The sequence below is a fragment of the Festucalex cinctus genome, chromosome 5, assembly GCF_051991245.1.
Source record: "Festucalex cinctus isolate MCC-2025b chromosome 5, RoL_Fcin_1.0, whole genome shotgun sequence".
Taxonomy (NCBI): Eukaryota; Metazoa; Chordata; class Actinopteri; order Syngnathiformes; family Syngnathidae; genus Festucalex; species Festucalex cinctus.
In genome coordinates this window covers 11952243-11965804 of record NC_135415.1, presented here as the reverse complement: position 1 = coordinate 11965804, position 13562 = coordinate 11952243, and the positions used below count along the sequence as shown (strand labels likewise).

The window sequence follows — 13562 nt, the reverse complement described above, 5'->3', positions numbered from 1 at the left end:
AATAATATTTTTCAACGTAACGTAAAATCATAAAGAGTTTGAAAAAAAAACAACAAAAAAAACAAAAACAATAAGCGTGTGTGTATATGCCGGGGTTCTGTGCAAAGTTGGTAAACAGAGACATCTGCAGGCCGACCGATGAACTGCACCTAACTTGCTACTCGTCACATACACTTAGATGATAAAAAAAAAAAAAAAATGTTAGTTTTTGTCCATCATATGGCACTTGTTTGTGTTTTATGCATTATTCTTCTTCTTCTTATTATTATTCTTATTCTTATTATTATTATTAGTTGCATTATTTTTAATTTAATCTGTATTATTATTATTATTATTATTATTATTATTATTATTATTATTATTATTATTATTATTATTATCTTTCTGGGGCAGATTAATTTTATTTGAAACAAAAAAAACTAAATAAAAATTTGTTTTTTTTTCAGTTATCACACCATCAAAAAAATAAATAAAATAAAATAAAATAACATGATGACAAACTAACACAGCCATTAATGTCTACACAACCGACAACAAAAGTGAACACACCCCTAGGTGAAAATGACTCATAAGTGTTACATGGTCTCTCAGGTCTGAACCGGGAGCAGATGTGTTAAATTTTGTCTAAGGCTTTCCTAAAGTTGTAGCACAAACTTAAGAACAATTTATTTTAATTTAAACCATCATTATGGCGGTATTGTAGAGTGTGTTATATATGTGTGTGTATATATATATATATATATATATATATATATATATATATATATATATATATGTGTGTGTATATATATATATATATATATATATATATATATATATATATATATATATATATATATATATATATATATATATATATATATATATATATATATATATATATATATATACACACACACACACATATATATATATATATATATATATATATTAGGGCTGGGAATCTTTGACTGTCTCACGATTCGATTCGATTACAATTTTTGGGTCTACGATTCTATTCGGAATCGATTTTCGATTCTCGATTCAAACGATTTTCGATTCAAACTTATTTGATTGACAAATGATTTCTGCTTCAATTTACAGATATGCACAACTTTGTCATGATCTACTCCAGTCTGCCTTTCAAGACGAAATGACAAATGGAGACATTAAAGTGTCTTTTTTTTGTTTGTTTGTTTTTTGTTTAAACATTTATTATTTTTGTATTGTAAGTGCCTTTTTCCACAAAAACAGCATGTGGGCTACAACTGCCTTTTCCCCTTCTTCTTCATTTCTAATTTAAATAAAATCGATTTTTGGATATTAATATCGATTCGATTCGATTAATAAAATCTCGATTCATTTATGAATCGATTTTTTTATGGCACACCCCTAATATATATATATATATATATATATATATTTATTTAAAGGTGCTATTTGGTATAAAAAGTTTGAGCACCATTTGCCTCGGAAAATTTCCCGCACCCCACGTAAATATTGGGCAACAACCTGAGGTTCCTTCGTCAGTATTGTGAGATACTGCAGCAATTCTCGTAGCAATGCTAAACTAGCCTGTGGCGTTTTGTTTTGGTTTTTTTGCGATGCTAACACGGCATGTCAGCGTCTTTATGTATGGCCAGCAGACATCTGCCTCTGTCCTCCACACGTCCTCGAGTGACCGCGAAGCGATGCGCAGTCTTCACGCTTTGTCTCGTCTCGTCTTGTTTACGTCGCCGAGTGAGAGCGGCCACATTCGCTCGCTGTCTTCAGTCTGCTCGCCGCACGGGCCCGAACGTCTTGACGAGACCTTTCGCCCTCGCCCTCCTCTGTCTCGCACCACCACGCACACTTCCCTCGACTCGACTCGTGGTCTTCAGACGCAAGTGTCTTTGACACAAAATGGCGGCGACAGCGCGAGAAGAGGAAGTGGTGGGAGACATTTTGTGTTCTTTAAAAAGAAGCGAGTGAGGATAACACCTTCACCAAGAACTTACGGAGGAGAGTTGTCAACAGTGGTGTCCAGGGATAATCAGAAATATGTGTACAATGTACTTCCTGTCTTCCTGTACAATGTTCCTATTTGTTTGTCCATGTGATGTTTGTGTCTTTGACTGTTAATGACTTTTTTAATTTCCTTTGTATTGGCCTACTACCGTAGGCCGTACCGTTTTACTGCGTAAAAGTGTCCCAATGCTTTTGTCCATGCAGTCTTTGTGTCTTTGATTATATTGTCAATCACGTTCCACTTACAAGATTGTCAATCTTTTTTTCTTTTTCTTTTTTTAACTTCCTGTGTTATGTGGTGTCTTGATAGTTCGGTTCATAAACTGGAACATGTGTCTTTGATGATTGTCAATGTTTTGTACTAATGCCAATCATTTTGTCAAACATCCCCACTTAATGTGGATGTCCAAAGACGTTTGTCTATATGCGTCTTGACTATTTACAATCATTTTTCACTTCCAGCGCCGTGTCCTGCTTCTTTCATTCATGTGTGTCTTTGATTATATTGTCAATCACTTTCCACTTACTGTAGGTTTCCAAATACGTTGTCTTTTACTATTGTCAGTCGTGTTTTTTTTATTTTATTTAATTATTAGTATTTTTTACTTCCTGTGTTATATGGTGTCCTACTCGGTTAATAAACTGGAAAATATGTGTCTTTGATGATTGTCACTGTTTTGTACTAATACCAATCATTTGGTCACACATCCCCTCTTAATGACTTCACTTCCCCATGTGAATGTCCAAAGACTTTTGTCCATATGCGTCTTGACTATTTACATTCACTTTTCACTTCCAGCGCCGTGTCCTCATACTTTTGTCCGTATGTGTCTTTGATAATTATTGTCAAATGACTTTTCACTTCCTGTAGGAATCTCAGTACATTTGTGCTTGTATGAAAGAATTTATTTTGCCCGGTCGTACATGTCTTTAATGGTGGTTGTGGCTATCGGCGTTCCAATAATTTTGTCTATGTGTCTTTGATTATGATTGTTACTGCTTGACAGGGATCAAACATTCATGGTCTGTCCAGTCAATGAAACTTGCTGTACATGTCCCAATACTTTTGCTTGTATACGCATCTGAGTATTTTCAATTTTCATTTCATTTGTTTCAATGTGTCTTTGATGATCATCAAAGACACAGACACTTCAAGTGTTGTGTCCCAATACTTTTGCTCGTGCCACGAACGCGGTCAATCCTTTTGTAGCATCTGGCCTTGCTGAGCTCTTTATAGCTTAGCGTGTCCTTGTACCTTTTTATTTATTTTTTTATTCCTTTATGGCAGTAAAAGTTTCATCCGTACAACAATATTGAAAAGCATTAGTAGTAGTAGTCGTAATAATCTGCGGGGCATCTTTTGGACTCCGTCTTAGGAGATACATCTGGTTGCTTGTAAATCCCGGGCCAAGGAAAAAGCGGCGAAAACAAATTTTGACAAGAGCTCCGGGATTAGCGCAGATTAACTTTTATAGCGCTTGCACTTTTTTTGCAGCTGGACACGAAAAGAAAGTTGCAGCTAATCCCTCGGGGATGAGGACGTGTAAGACAACAAAAGTGCACACTTTTATTAGCGAACAGAGCGTAGCGTTCCATGCGCATATGCGCCATGATCCGCTTTCACCGCCCGGGTTACACGGCTCACAGATTGCTTTTCTTCACTTGCTCCAAAGAAGATTGGGAACATGTTTAGCTTTTATAAGTCAAAGAAGAAAAGGCTTTTAGTGATTGTAACGTGTTCAACAAACCGTTTCTCTTCTCCAACAGTGCACGGCACGCCAGACATTTTTGTTGACATACAATGAAAAACTTGTTTGCGTTAAGTGTCATAGAATTGACAAATGAAGTTAACCACTGCCATCAGGACAATATAAATACAATTTAAAAGATGTTTTGTGCAAATTAACTAAATCGCGAACTGTGATTTAAGAAAAAAAGATTCAAACTAGACATCCCTTTAGTATGTTTTTTTTTTGTTTTTTTTTGTTTTTTAGATAAGTAATTGTGATCATTGTTTTTCTTTCTTTTAGCGTAACAGACTCACTAGCTATTAGCTAGCTAGCTAACCAACTAAGATCACCCCGGCCGGAACTGAAACCATGACATAAACGTGTTTACATTATGGACAAATGTCCAACGTAAATCATAATCAAACTAGCGTCTTGATGTTAGCACAGAGAGTAAACGTTGTCCCGCCTGATGGAGGCATAATGTAATGCCGCCTTTTCCCCCATCATTTCGCCGCGATGTGCTTGCACGCTTCCCACAGCGCCGCCGGCGTAGCGCAATCATCGCACGCGCCGTATTTTGTCATCACTTCCAGCTTATTTTACGAGAAACACTGTGAGGGAGAAGCGGCTTCCATTTCATGTTCCATTACACGCCGCCTTAGCGCGCAATTACATCCTCTGCTAGCAAAATGGATGACGGGAACGAAAGGTGCAAAGAAGCGGGGCAAAGGTGGACGCTGAATAGGGATGAGCTGTCAACTGGATGGGAGGCGTGTCATCCTTTAATATAATTTTAACAATAATATTAAACAATAATTCACAGAGCATTAATGCTAAGCCTAAAAGGCAGAATTGTGCACTGCCTCAAGTGGCCACTAGAGGTCGCCAGAACTATAAATTCAACCTTTTTCCCTTTGATGCTGGCATTATAGGTGACAGCTACTGTTTGTATTGAGCTTGTTGTTAAATTCTTTAGTTAACTGGCTATTTAATCAGATGTTTGGACAAATTAGCCAGTTAGCCACTAGTATATCTTTCTCAATTTGTTCATTAGTTATTTCAACAGGCTAGCCTCTTAATCAGACAGAAATTCAAGCAGCTAATTTGCTTGTTGGCCAGTTTTACCACTAGTTAGTTCATCTATTTAACTAGTCAATTATTCAGCTAGTTTGTTCAGCTATTCAGTTACTTTGCTTGTCAATAATTGCCAGTTTATTTAGTCAAAGTAGCAATTCTTTAGCAAAGCGGTTAAGTCAGCTAATGTGTTGCAATTTATGCCATATGCTAATTAATTAACTATAGTTAGCTAACTAGTTAATTAGCTAATTAAACTTCAATTAGTCCGTTGGTCTGCTAATTTCTTAGTCAAGTAGATAGTGGTTAGTGGTTAGGTCTAGCACGTTTGCTAGTTAATCAGCTAGTTAGACATTATTCAGGCAATCTGATATTTATTTGATAGCTAGATAATTCGACAGCAAATTTGTCATTGAGTAAGTTGATTTTTTTTTTTTTCTCCCTCTTTTAGTATGTCTGACAGACTGAAACTTGCCCTGTAACTTCCTGGCTTGCCCTGTATATAACAGTAGGCTGTTCAGTTTTTTTTTTCTGTAGGTCTTCATTGAACAGAAGATGGCCATTTTGAGAACTTTATCTTTTTTCAATGGGGGCTCAGTTTTCCAAGATGACTGTGGTGCAAACGTAGCCGGCTGAAGAGCAGCGGATGTCTCTGTGAGCTCATACAGTGAGTGCGTCTTCACTTTGTCAAAGCGTGAGTGCTGAGAGGTGAATTAGACGTGATAATGAACAACACTCCACCGCCAGACGCTTAATGGAGCGGAGGTGTAAACATATAGTGCGAGGGAGGACTCCCATCTTCTCCTGAGGGGAGCTTTCCACTGACGTTCCCTTCACATCTCAGCTGCTGATGACCCCCAATTTGACACAATTTATTCCAGTCCAGTTCAGTTTTTCAGTTAGTCAGTGATCTAGACAGATAACAAGTAACCTACATAGCAAGATAATCAGTTTTTTGGCTTATTACATTAGTCATCCCGTTAGACAGCTAGTCAGCTAATTCATCAGTTAACAAATTTTAACTAAAAAAATAATTTGTATTTTGCTTCTTTTTAAACCTTTTATTTGTCTATATAATGTGTAGAATTAACATATATATATATATATATATATATATATATATATATATATATATATATATATATATATATATATATATATATATATATATATATATATATATATATTTCCCCCCCGCTCCTTTTTTTCATTTGAACGTGAGTCAGTTCCGCACACAAATGCAACGCGCCAAGCGAGGAATAAGAAAATTACTCATCAATTTCGTGTACGGCAGCGCGGTGTACGAGTGGTTAGCACATCCGCCTCCCAGTTCTGAGTACTCCGGTTCGAGTCCAGGCTCCGGCCTTCCTGGTTGCAGTTTGCTACCCAGAGCCAGCTGAGATAGGCACCAGCACCCCCCGCGACCCTTGTGAGGAATAAGCGGTCAAGAAAATGAAATGAAATTTAGTGTACTGTGTTCTCAATTTGTGTATTTTTATTCAGGCACTCTTTGGACGCTCCTGTGTTACGGAGGCGAGATGGGTCCTTTGTTGATGACGTCAGTGCTGATTTGGAAGATGGATCTGAAAGTTGAACGTCGCGGTTCTGAGGTTTAAGTTACGGTTCAACAATTTTAGTTTTAAATGTACAGCGCGTTTTATAAGACCCCAAATGGAACCAAATGTACGTATACCAAGTTGAAAGGTGAGTTCGTCTTCACTTTTTGTTGGCGGAACAAGTCGACAGATGAGCTAGCTTGTTGAAAAAACAAACAAAAACAATAGCCGTTCGTCGCCAAATTCACTTGGAATTTCGTCGCATTTACGTACTCGTGATTATGGAGGCGTGTTGTAATAACTATTGTAATTCAAGTAAATTTTGAAGTAAATTGGATGTTTGGACCTGTTCGGCACTTAGTTGTGCGCAAAGAAAGAGCTACATGCCGGTTTAATGATAGATGTAGTCCTCGCTGACGGTTTACACCCGCTTCATGAGCAGTTGTTAAATTAGTTTATTTTAGTGGAAGTTCTGACTCCAACCTGATTTCAATTGTGTCACAAAAAGAGTGCAAGTAGGCAACCAAACTTCACCCAAATTAAAATTTATGACAGAACACATTTCAACATGTTGTTGAATGATTACAATTAAATAATGACAATAATTGTCTTTTTTTTTTTTTTTGACATGCTTTGCCTTTTGTGACCCCCACCTTAGGTCTCAAGAAAGCGCCCCCCACCGCTGTCATGCCTCAGAAGAGCGCTCAGACCACCCACTACATCGAGCTGGGGGGCTACCAGTACTGGCCGGTGCTGGTACCCCGCGGTATCCGCCTTTACACCTACGAGCAGATCCCCGGTTACCTGCGCGAGAACCCTTACATCACGGACGGATACAGGGCCTACTTGCCCTCCAGGCTCTGCATCAAAAGGTAAGTGGCAGGTGGGGGAAGCGCTTTTGGTTGGTTGGTTAGTTAGTCAGCGTGTTTATTAGTCACTCAGCTCATCAGTCAAATCATGAGAGCAAATTAAGCAGGCAATTACTCAGCTAGGTAGACGGCTGGTTAGCGGGTTTGTTGTTTAGACTGCTAATTCGCTAGTTAGCCTGCTAGTTAGTCAGTTAGATGTCAGTTAGCTAGTTGGTTAATGGTAAAACAATTACAAGACGAGGCTGCACACTTGGCTAGCCAGATCAGGTCAGTGAGTTAGACAGCAAATTAGACTGACAGTTAGTTAATCATTTGGTTAGTTTATTGGCTAAATCTGAGTTATTCAGGTAGTCTAGCGAAACTGTCAGTTAGCTCGTTAGTTTAGTACAGTTTAGTACTAGTTTTTAGTTAGCTAGTTAGGGTTACCAGCAGGTTAGAACAATGACCTAGTCTTTTATTGAGCAAGTCAGTCGGTTAACTAGTGTGGCAGCAAAGAGGAAAGCTTATAGTATAGTAGACCTTGTAGTTAGTTAGTTCAACTAGTCAGGGGATAGAAAGCTAGGCTAGCCATTTAGCCTGCTAGTTATTCAGTTATTTAGTTACATTACTGAGACTTTTACACAGCTAGTTAGTCATGCCGTCTGCGGCTTTACTAAATAAGTCCACTAATTGTACAGCCAATTAGCTAAGTAGTTAGTCTGCTGATTATTCAGTTTCTGTTAGTTCAGCATCAATGGGTTGGCAAGTTGACGAAAATAGATGATTCAGAATTTAGTTAGTTAATACTTAGACGACTTAATGTAGAAGAACAGGCTTGTTGTTTTGTTGATGTGAGTGCTTCATGTCCGTCTGTCCGTCCATCAGCCTGTTCATCCTGTCCAATGAGACGGTCAACATCTGGACTCACCTGCTGGGCTTCCTGCTCTTCTTCTTCCTGGCCGTGTACCACATGGCGCAAGTCCTGCCGCAGCTGGGAGTCTCGCGCGAGGATTACGTCATCTACTCTGTCGGACTTTTCTGCTTTCAGGTATCCGCTTCCAATCAATCAAATCAATCAAACTGCAGACTTTTTTTTTTTTTTTTAAACTTATCCTCTGTTGTTTGCTAAAAACAACATTTCTGGAATCCACTTGTTTTCTGAAGTACCACAAGATGGTTAACCCGCCCGTCACCCATGTGCGATGTGTCCCCAGCTGTGCCTGCTGTGCTCGGCGGGCTACCACGTGTTCTGCTGCCACCGCTCGGAGAAGACCAGCCGGCGCTGGCTGGCGCTGGACTACGCCGGCGTGTCTGTGGGCATCCTGGGCTGCTACGTGCCCGCCGTCTTCTACGCCTTCTACTGCAACAACGTGAGGGCGGCGACACACGTGACAAATCCATTTTGGCTTGAAAATGCTATTTGTTTGTGATTAAAAACAAGAAAATCTTATGCCAATTTTTGATTGTTGTCATGTAAAACTTCTTTTTTTTCTCTTCTTTTTTTAAATCATATTAAAGTAAGAAATGTGAAAACAGGTTTGGTAATTATGAAAAAAAAATCTCAAATTTTGCCCATGATTAATTTCTTATTGTTTGTGTGTGTGTCAGTACTGGCGTCAGGTGTACCTGGTGACGGTGCTGGCCATGATCCTGGCCGTGTTCCTGGCGCACATCCACCCCAACTTCCTGAGCAAGCAGTGGCGCCGCCCGCGCTGGCTGGCCTTCTGTACGCTGGCCTCCGGCGGCCTGGTGCCCGTCGCGCACTGGGTCTGCGACGCCGGCGGCTTCTCCTCGGAGCTCGTGCAAGTGAGCCCCGCACGTCATCGTGTTACTCCTTATTATTACTATGCTGATTTTTAACGCCGATCTCCCTCAGGCGTTCATCCCCCGCGTGCTGGTCATGTATTTGATGGCGGCGTTGGCGCTGATCTTCTACGTCTCCAAAGTGCCCGAACGATATTTTCCAGGTCAGACAACCAACAACTCGTTCATCATTTGCTTACTGTGCAATTAAGTACTCGAAATATGATTTTTAAATCTATAAAAGTAGTACTGTTACTTTCAAATATTTAGAGAATCGATTCAGTTTAATTTTGCATTGTATTACAAAAGTTTATTCACTGGTGATTGATGTTTATTTTGTACTTCGTAGGGCTGGGTATTGCCGCCAACCTCACGATACGATACGTATCACGATACAGGGGCCACGATACGATACGTATCGCGATACATATGTATCCCAAATAAGACACTTTTTTTTTAAACAAAATATAGGAAAATTGGTCCATAATATAGGAAAATTGGTCCACTGAGACACGTGCCATGTTAAGTTTATCAATAAATAAATTTTGACATTCTTCCTCTGGTTTCATTTTTCTTAGCAAGACACAGTGTCCAATCACTGGTGAGCTATTTTTGCATTAATTGAAGGCAATTAACTTCAAAGACGCTGCTGGTTTTATTTTTTAGGTACAATGCAAGCCGCAAAGGCAAACGTGAACTGCCGATTTAAAGTTAACGAGCAATATCGATTCTGACGCCTGCGTATCAATACGTGTATTGTGATGAGGCCCGCAACGATATATTGCCGTATCGATTTTTTGAGCACACCCCTATTCATATTCATATAGTGATGAAAAAAGGGGAGGATTAATGTAGTACTGTTACTGATTTTGTCATTGTTTTCCAAAATAAAAACAGATGTTTGCAAATATCTTATTTTGATTAACTCATTCACTGCCAGCCATTTTAGAAAATGTCAAAATTTTCAATACCCACGCGATATTACGTTCAATAATTATATATAAACCGAATCTACCAAATGACCGGATAGACTCCCTAGTTTTTGTCTAGTTTTTGTCCCTGTTTTTATAATTGACAGTAGAAAAATGAGTCCCATGGACTCTGAACTTGTGTTTATTTCGTATAAAATGGGCCAATGATGTCATCTACCGGTGGTAAAGTTGTTTCCAAGTTTGACATTTACAGTGGAGCATAATCATCCCCGCTTTTAAGAAATACAATTGACAAGTATACTTGTCAAAGTCATTGAATGTTAAACACAGAAGACAATCAGTCTTCTTTCATTATGCACTTACAGAAATCCGTAAACAATTACTCTTTACATGCTCAAATCAGAGGATTTGGACCATTTAAAAAAAAAAAAAATGGCTACCAACTATTACTCCGTTATTAAAATAATTGTCAGTTAATTAGATCATCCATTACTTGTTGATTAATCGATTACTTTTGACAGCTCAAAATAAGTCACATTACAAAGACCCAAAAAATCAGGAATAAAAAAATATTCCACTTTTGTTTAATTCTTGATTTAAATGGGGGGAAAAAAAAACTAATTTTATTTGGTATTTTGTTTGTTTTTCAGTTAGGTGTTTTTTTTTCTTTTTAAATACATTACACATTTTGTAGATGCAGGCTTTTCATAAGAACATACTCTTTACAGTACAGGGTCCCCTCGTTTATCGCAGGTGGTATGTTCCAAAATCTACCGCGCTAATTGAAAAAAAAAAAAAAAATCCGTTAACTATATACATTTTTTCGTTTTTTTTTTTTTCTCGTTTTGGTATGATTTTTACTTTATTACAAATGTTTTTTTTCAATCATAATATATGTTCCTTTTTTAATTTACATTCATTTTTCCATTAAAAGTATTTTTTAAATTACAGTATTTATTTTTTCATTTATTATATTTTTTCATTTTGGTATGATTTTTAGTTTATGAATGCTTTTTCATTCATTTCTTTTTTTTTTTTTAATTTAGTCACTTTTTTTTCATTGTGTTTTTAATTTACTTGTTATACAACATAGTATATGTTGCTCATATAGTATGCAAGGTCGTGCAGCGATGTGACAGACAGCGTTGGAAAGGTCTTGTTGAGACGAATCCGCTGATTCCCGTATGTCCCCGGTTGGACGTAGGGTTCAAGATATATGGCCCCGCAAAAGCCAACAAAATAAACAAACCAAAAAGCACGCTGTAAAAAGTCCGCGAAAGATGAACCCGCAATAAACAAGGGAACACTGTAGTTAATCTTTTTTTTTTTTTTTTAAAGCAGCAATCAATACAAGATGTGATTTTTATCTGTTGTTCCCAGGCCAACTGAATTACGTGGGCTCCAGCCACCAGCTGTGGCACGTGCTGCTACTGCTCATGTTCTACTGGTGGCACCAGTCGTCTTGTTTCATCATGGCCTACAGACACAGCCGACCCTGTCCCGCCAACCTCGCCGACGCCGCCAACGCGCACTCCTAGCCCACACGGAAGCTTAACGACTGGATGCGCTTTATGGTAAGAAAGAATATGCTGCTCCAACTATCGGATACTTTTCCAGACCATGATAACACTTATATCAGAATCGATTGTCCCGAACTGACTCAACCATAAGGGTGGATAATAGACTCAACCAATTACAACAAACCTTATCCCAACTTTGTCAAAACTCAACCGTTTTACCCTGTCCTAGACAAGAATAATAATAATGACTTTCTCATATTTTAATGCTCCCCAGCATGCACCACGGCTGCAGAGGCCAGAAGACCCCGGCCACGACATCATGTTAACATTTGGTATGCTAGCCAGTCATCACGTAGCACTCTGCAACTCGCTTGTATGGTCATTGGGGACATCAACTCCAAAATAGCAAATGAGATGGCCACTGCTGATTGTTGCCGACTGATTAGTTGCTGTTGTTGGTGTTTAAAAAAAAAAAATAAAATAGATGGATGCCAATTCCAAGCATGTCTTTGTTGGCAAATGAACCTAAGAACTGAGCAACGTCACAAAGTAGCCAAGCGCTAACACTGGAGTAAACGGCAATGAGCAGTGACAATGAATGTTAGCATTTTTATTTGTATTGTAGACTTTTTCTAGCTTTGGAAACTAGTTGGAAGCTTTATTGGCTGCTGGAAGGTTTGAGAGACACTCTTCAGAAAAGGCCTGTGTATGTGAAAAAGAGGACTTGGTGCTAAATCCGGCGCAAGGGGATTCCGTGTGGAACTTTGTGTAAAAAGGGGGGGAAAAAAACAAAAAAAAAACTTGCCTACTAGACACATCCGTCAATGTCTTGACTACCCTATTCTAGTTTAAATTTGACTGTCAAGACCAAGGGTGTCAAATTCATGTTAGCTCAGGGGCCGCATGGAGGAAAATATATTACTAAGCGGGCCGCATCGGGGAAAAAACGGTATATAACTTAAAAACAATTGCCGTCATTTATATGCAGATTTTCGTGGACCAGCCCTAAATTATGGAGCTCAACTGTCATCATATTGTTCCGAAAAATAACACGAATGCAAATGGAATACGGCAACACTTTGGCGGTATACCTCCTGGACGCGTTAAATCAACCTGCTTTGCATATATATATATATACATAGTTCCCAGAATACATTGCGTGGTGCAGTTAATGACGTTATAGCGACCTTGTCATATCGATTTGTGTAATTTGTGTCATATTTAACATGTTTGTCAGTATATGATTTAAAATAAAAATAATAATAAAAATAATTTAACAAACCATAACTTGAAGTTTTGTGTAAAATAATGACATCCAGGAAGAATCCCCCGTACAAGTTGCATTGCTCATCTGAGGACTGCTTGTGAACGTACAAATTTATTATGTTTAGATTGTGGACGGCTGATTAATTAGTCCGACTTTACAATTTTATTTTATTTTTTTTACTTTACAAAATCATCTCGTGGGCCGGATTAACGCCTTTGCGGGCCTGATCCGGCCCGCGGGCCGTATGTTTGACACCCCTGGTCTAGACTATCCTAGAATAGACTATCACTTTTTGAGACTGTACTATACTACATAAAACCAGAATAGATTCTTGATGCAGTCAGAGTACTAGACCATCCAGTCTTGTCACAACTTGACAAGCTTAACTGGACCTAGACTATTACTACACTAGACTATGCCATCCTTTTTCTAAACTTGACAAAACCATTCTAGTCAGTCCTAGACTAAACTATTACTCTACTATTGACAAACATTATACACTTAACCGACCCTGTCCTTGATAAGGCTGTGACGATGCTAGACTACAATATGCGTACGACAAGACATACATATTGCAACTTGACTGTCATGTTAGTTCATCTGAGACGGAATTATTACAATACTAAACTATGCTAGAGTAGTCTAGCAAAGCTGTTATTTCCCTCTAGTTCTACTAAGGCCATGTGCAATGTTTCTGGTTTGTGTATTTATAGTAAACATTTTGCATTAGCGTGTGCTGCATCATTTATATATATTTTTTTTGTAAGAGTAGGAACAGAAAAAGTAACTCATTTCATGTACATTAACTTTTTTTGTATTAAATTATTCTAATGTAACCAAGTAAGA

At 38.3% G+C, this 13562-nt stretch overlaps 1 protein-coding gene across 1 annotated transcript; it reads left to right on the top strand.

The window, feature by feature from the left end:
- The first annotated feature begins 6077 nt into the window (after positions 1-6077).
- On the top strand, positions 6078-13552 carry paqr3a (progestin and adipoQ receptor family member IIIa). The gene is made up of 9 exons (XM_077522576.1): positions 6078-6219; positions 6294-6494; positions 7005-7218; positions 8080-8242; positions 8409-8564; positions 8803-9000; positions 9071-9161; positions 11310-11503; positions 11724-13552. The coding sequence occupies exons 2-8, from the start codon at positions 6434-6436 to the stop codon at positions 11465-11467; spliced, it is 1041 nt and encodes a 346-aa protein (XP_077378702.1). The 5' UTR covers positions 6078-6219; positions 6294-6433; the 3' UTR covers positions 11468-11503; positions 11724-13552.
- Positions 13553-13562: the final 10 nt, after the last annotated feature.

Excerpts from the sequence above, each read along its gene's own strand:
- paqr3a (XM_077522576.1), top strand. The coding sequence starts at position 6,434 with ATGTACAGCGCGTTTTATAAGACCCCAAATGGAACCAAATGTACGTAT. Across the intron at positions 7,219-8,079 it reads TCCAGGCTCTGCATCAAAAG|CCTGTTCATCCTGTCCAATG; the intron begins GTAAGTGGCAGG and ends TCCGTCCATCAG. Across the intron at positions 9,162-11,309 it reads GCCCGAACGATATTTTCCAG|GCCAACTGAATTACGTGGGC; the intron begins GTCAGACAACCA and ends TGTTGTTCCCAG.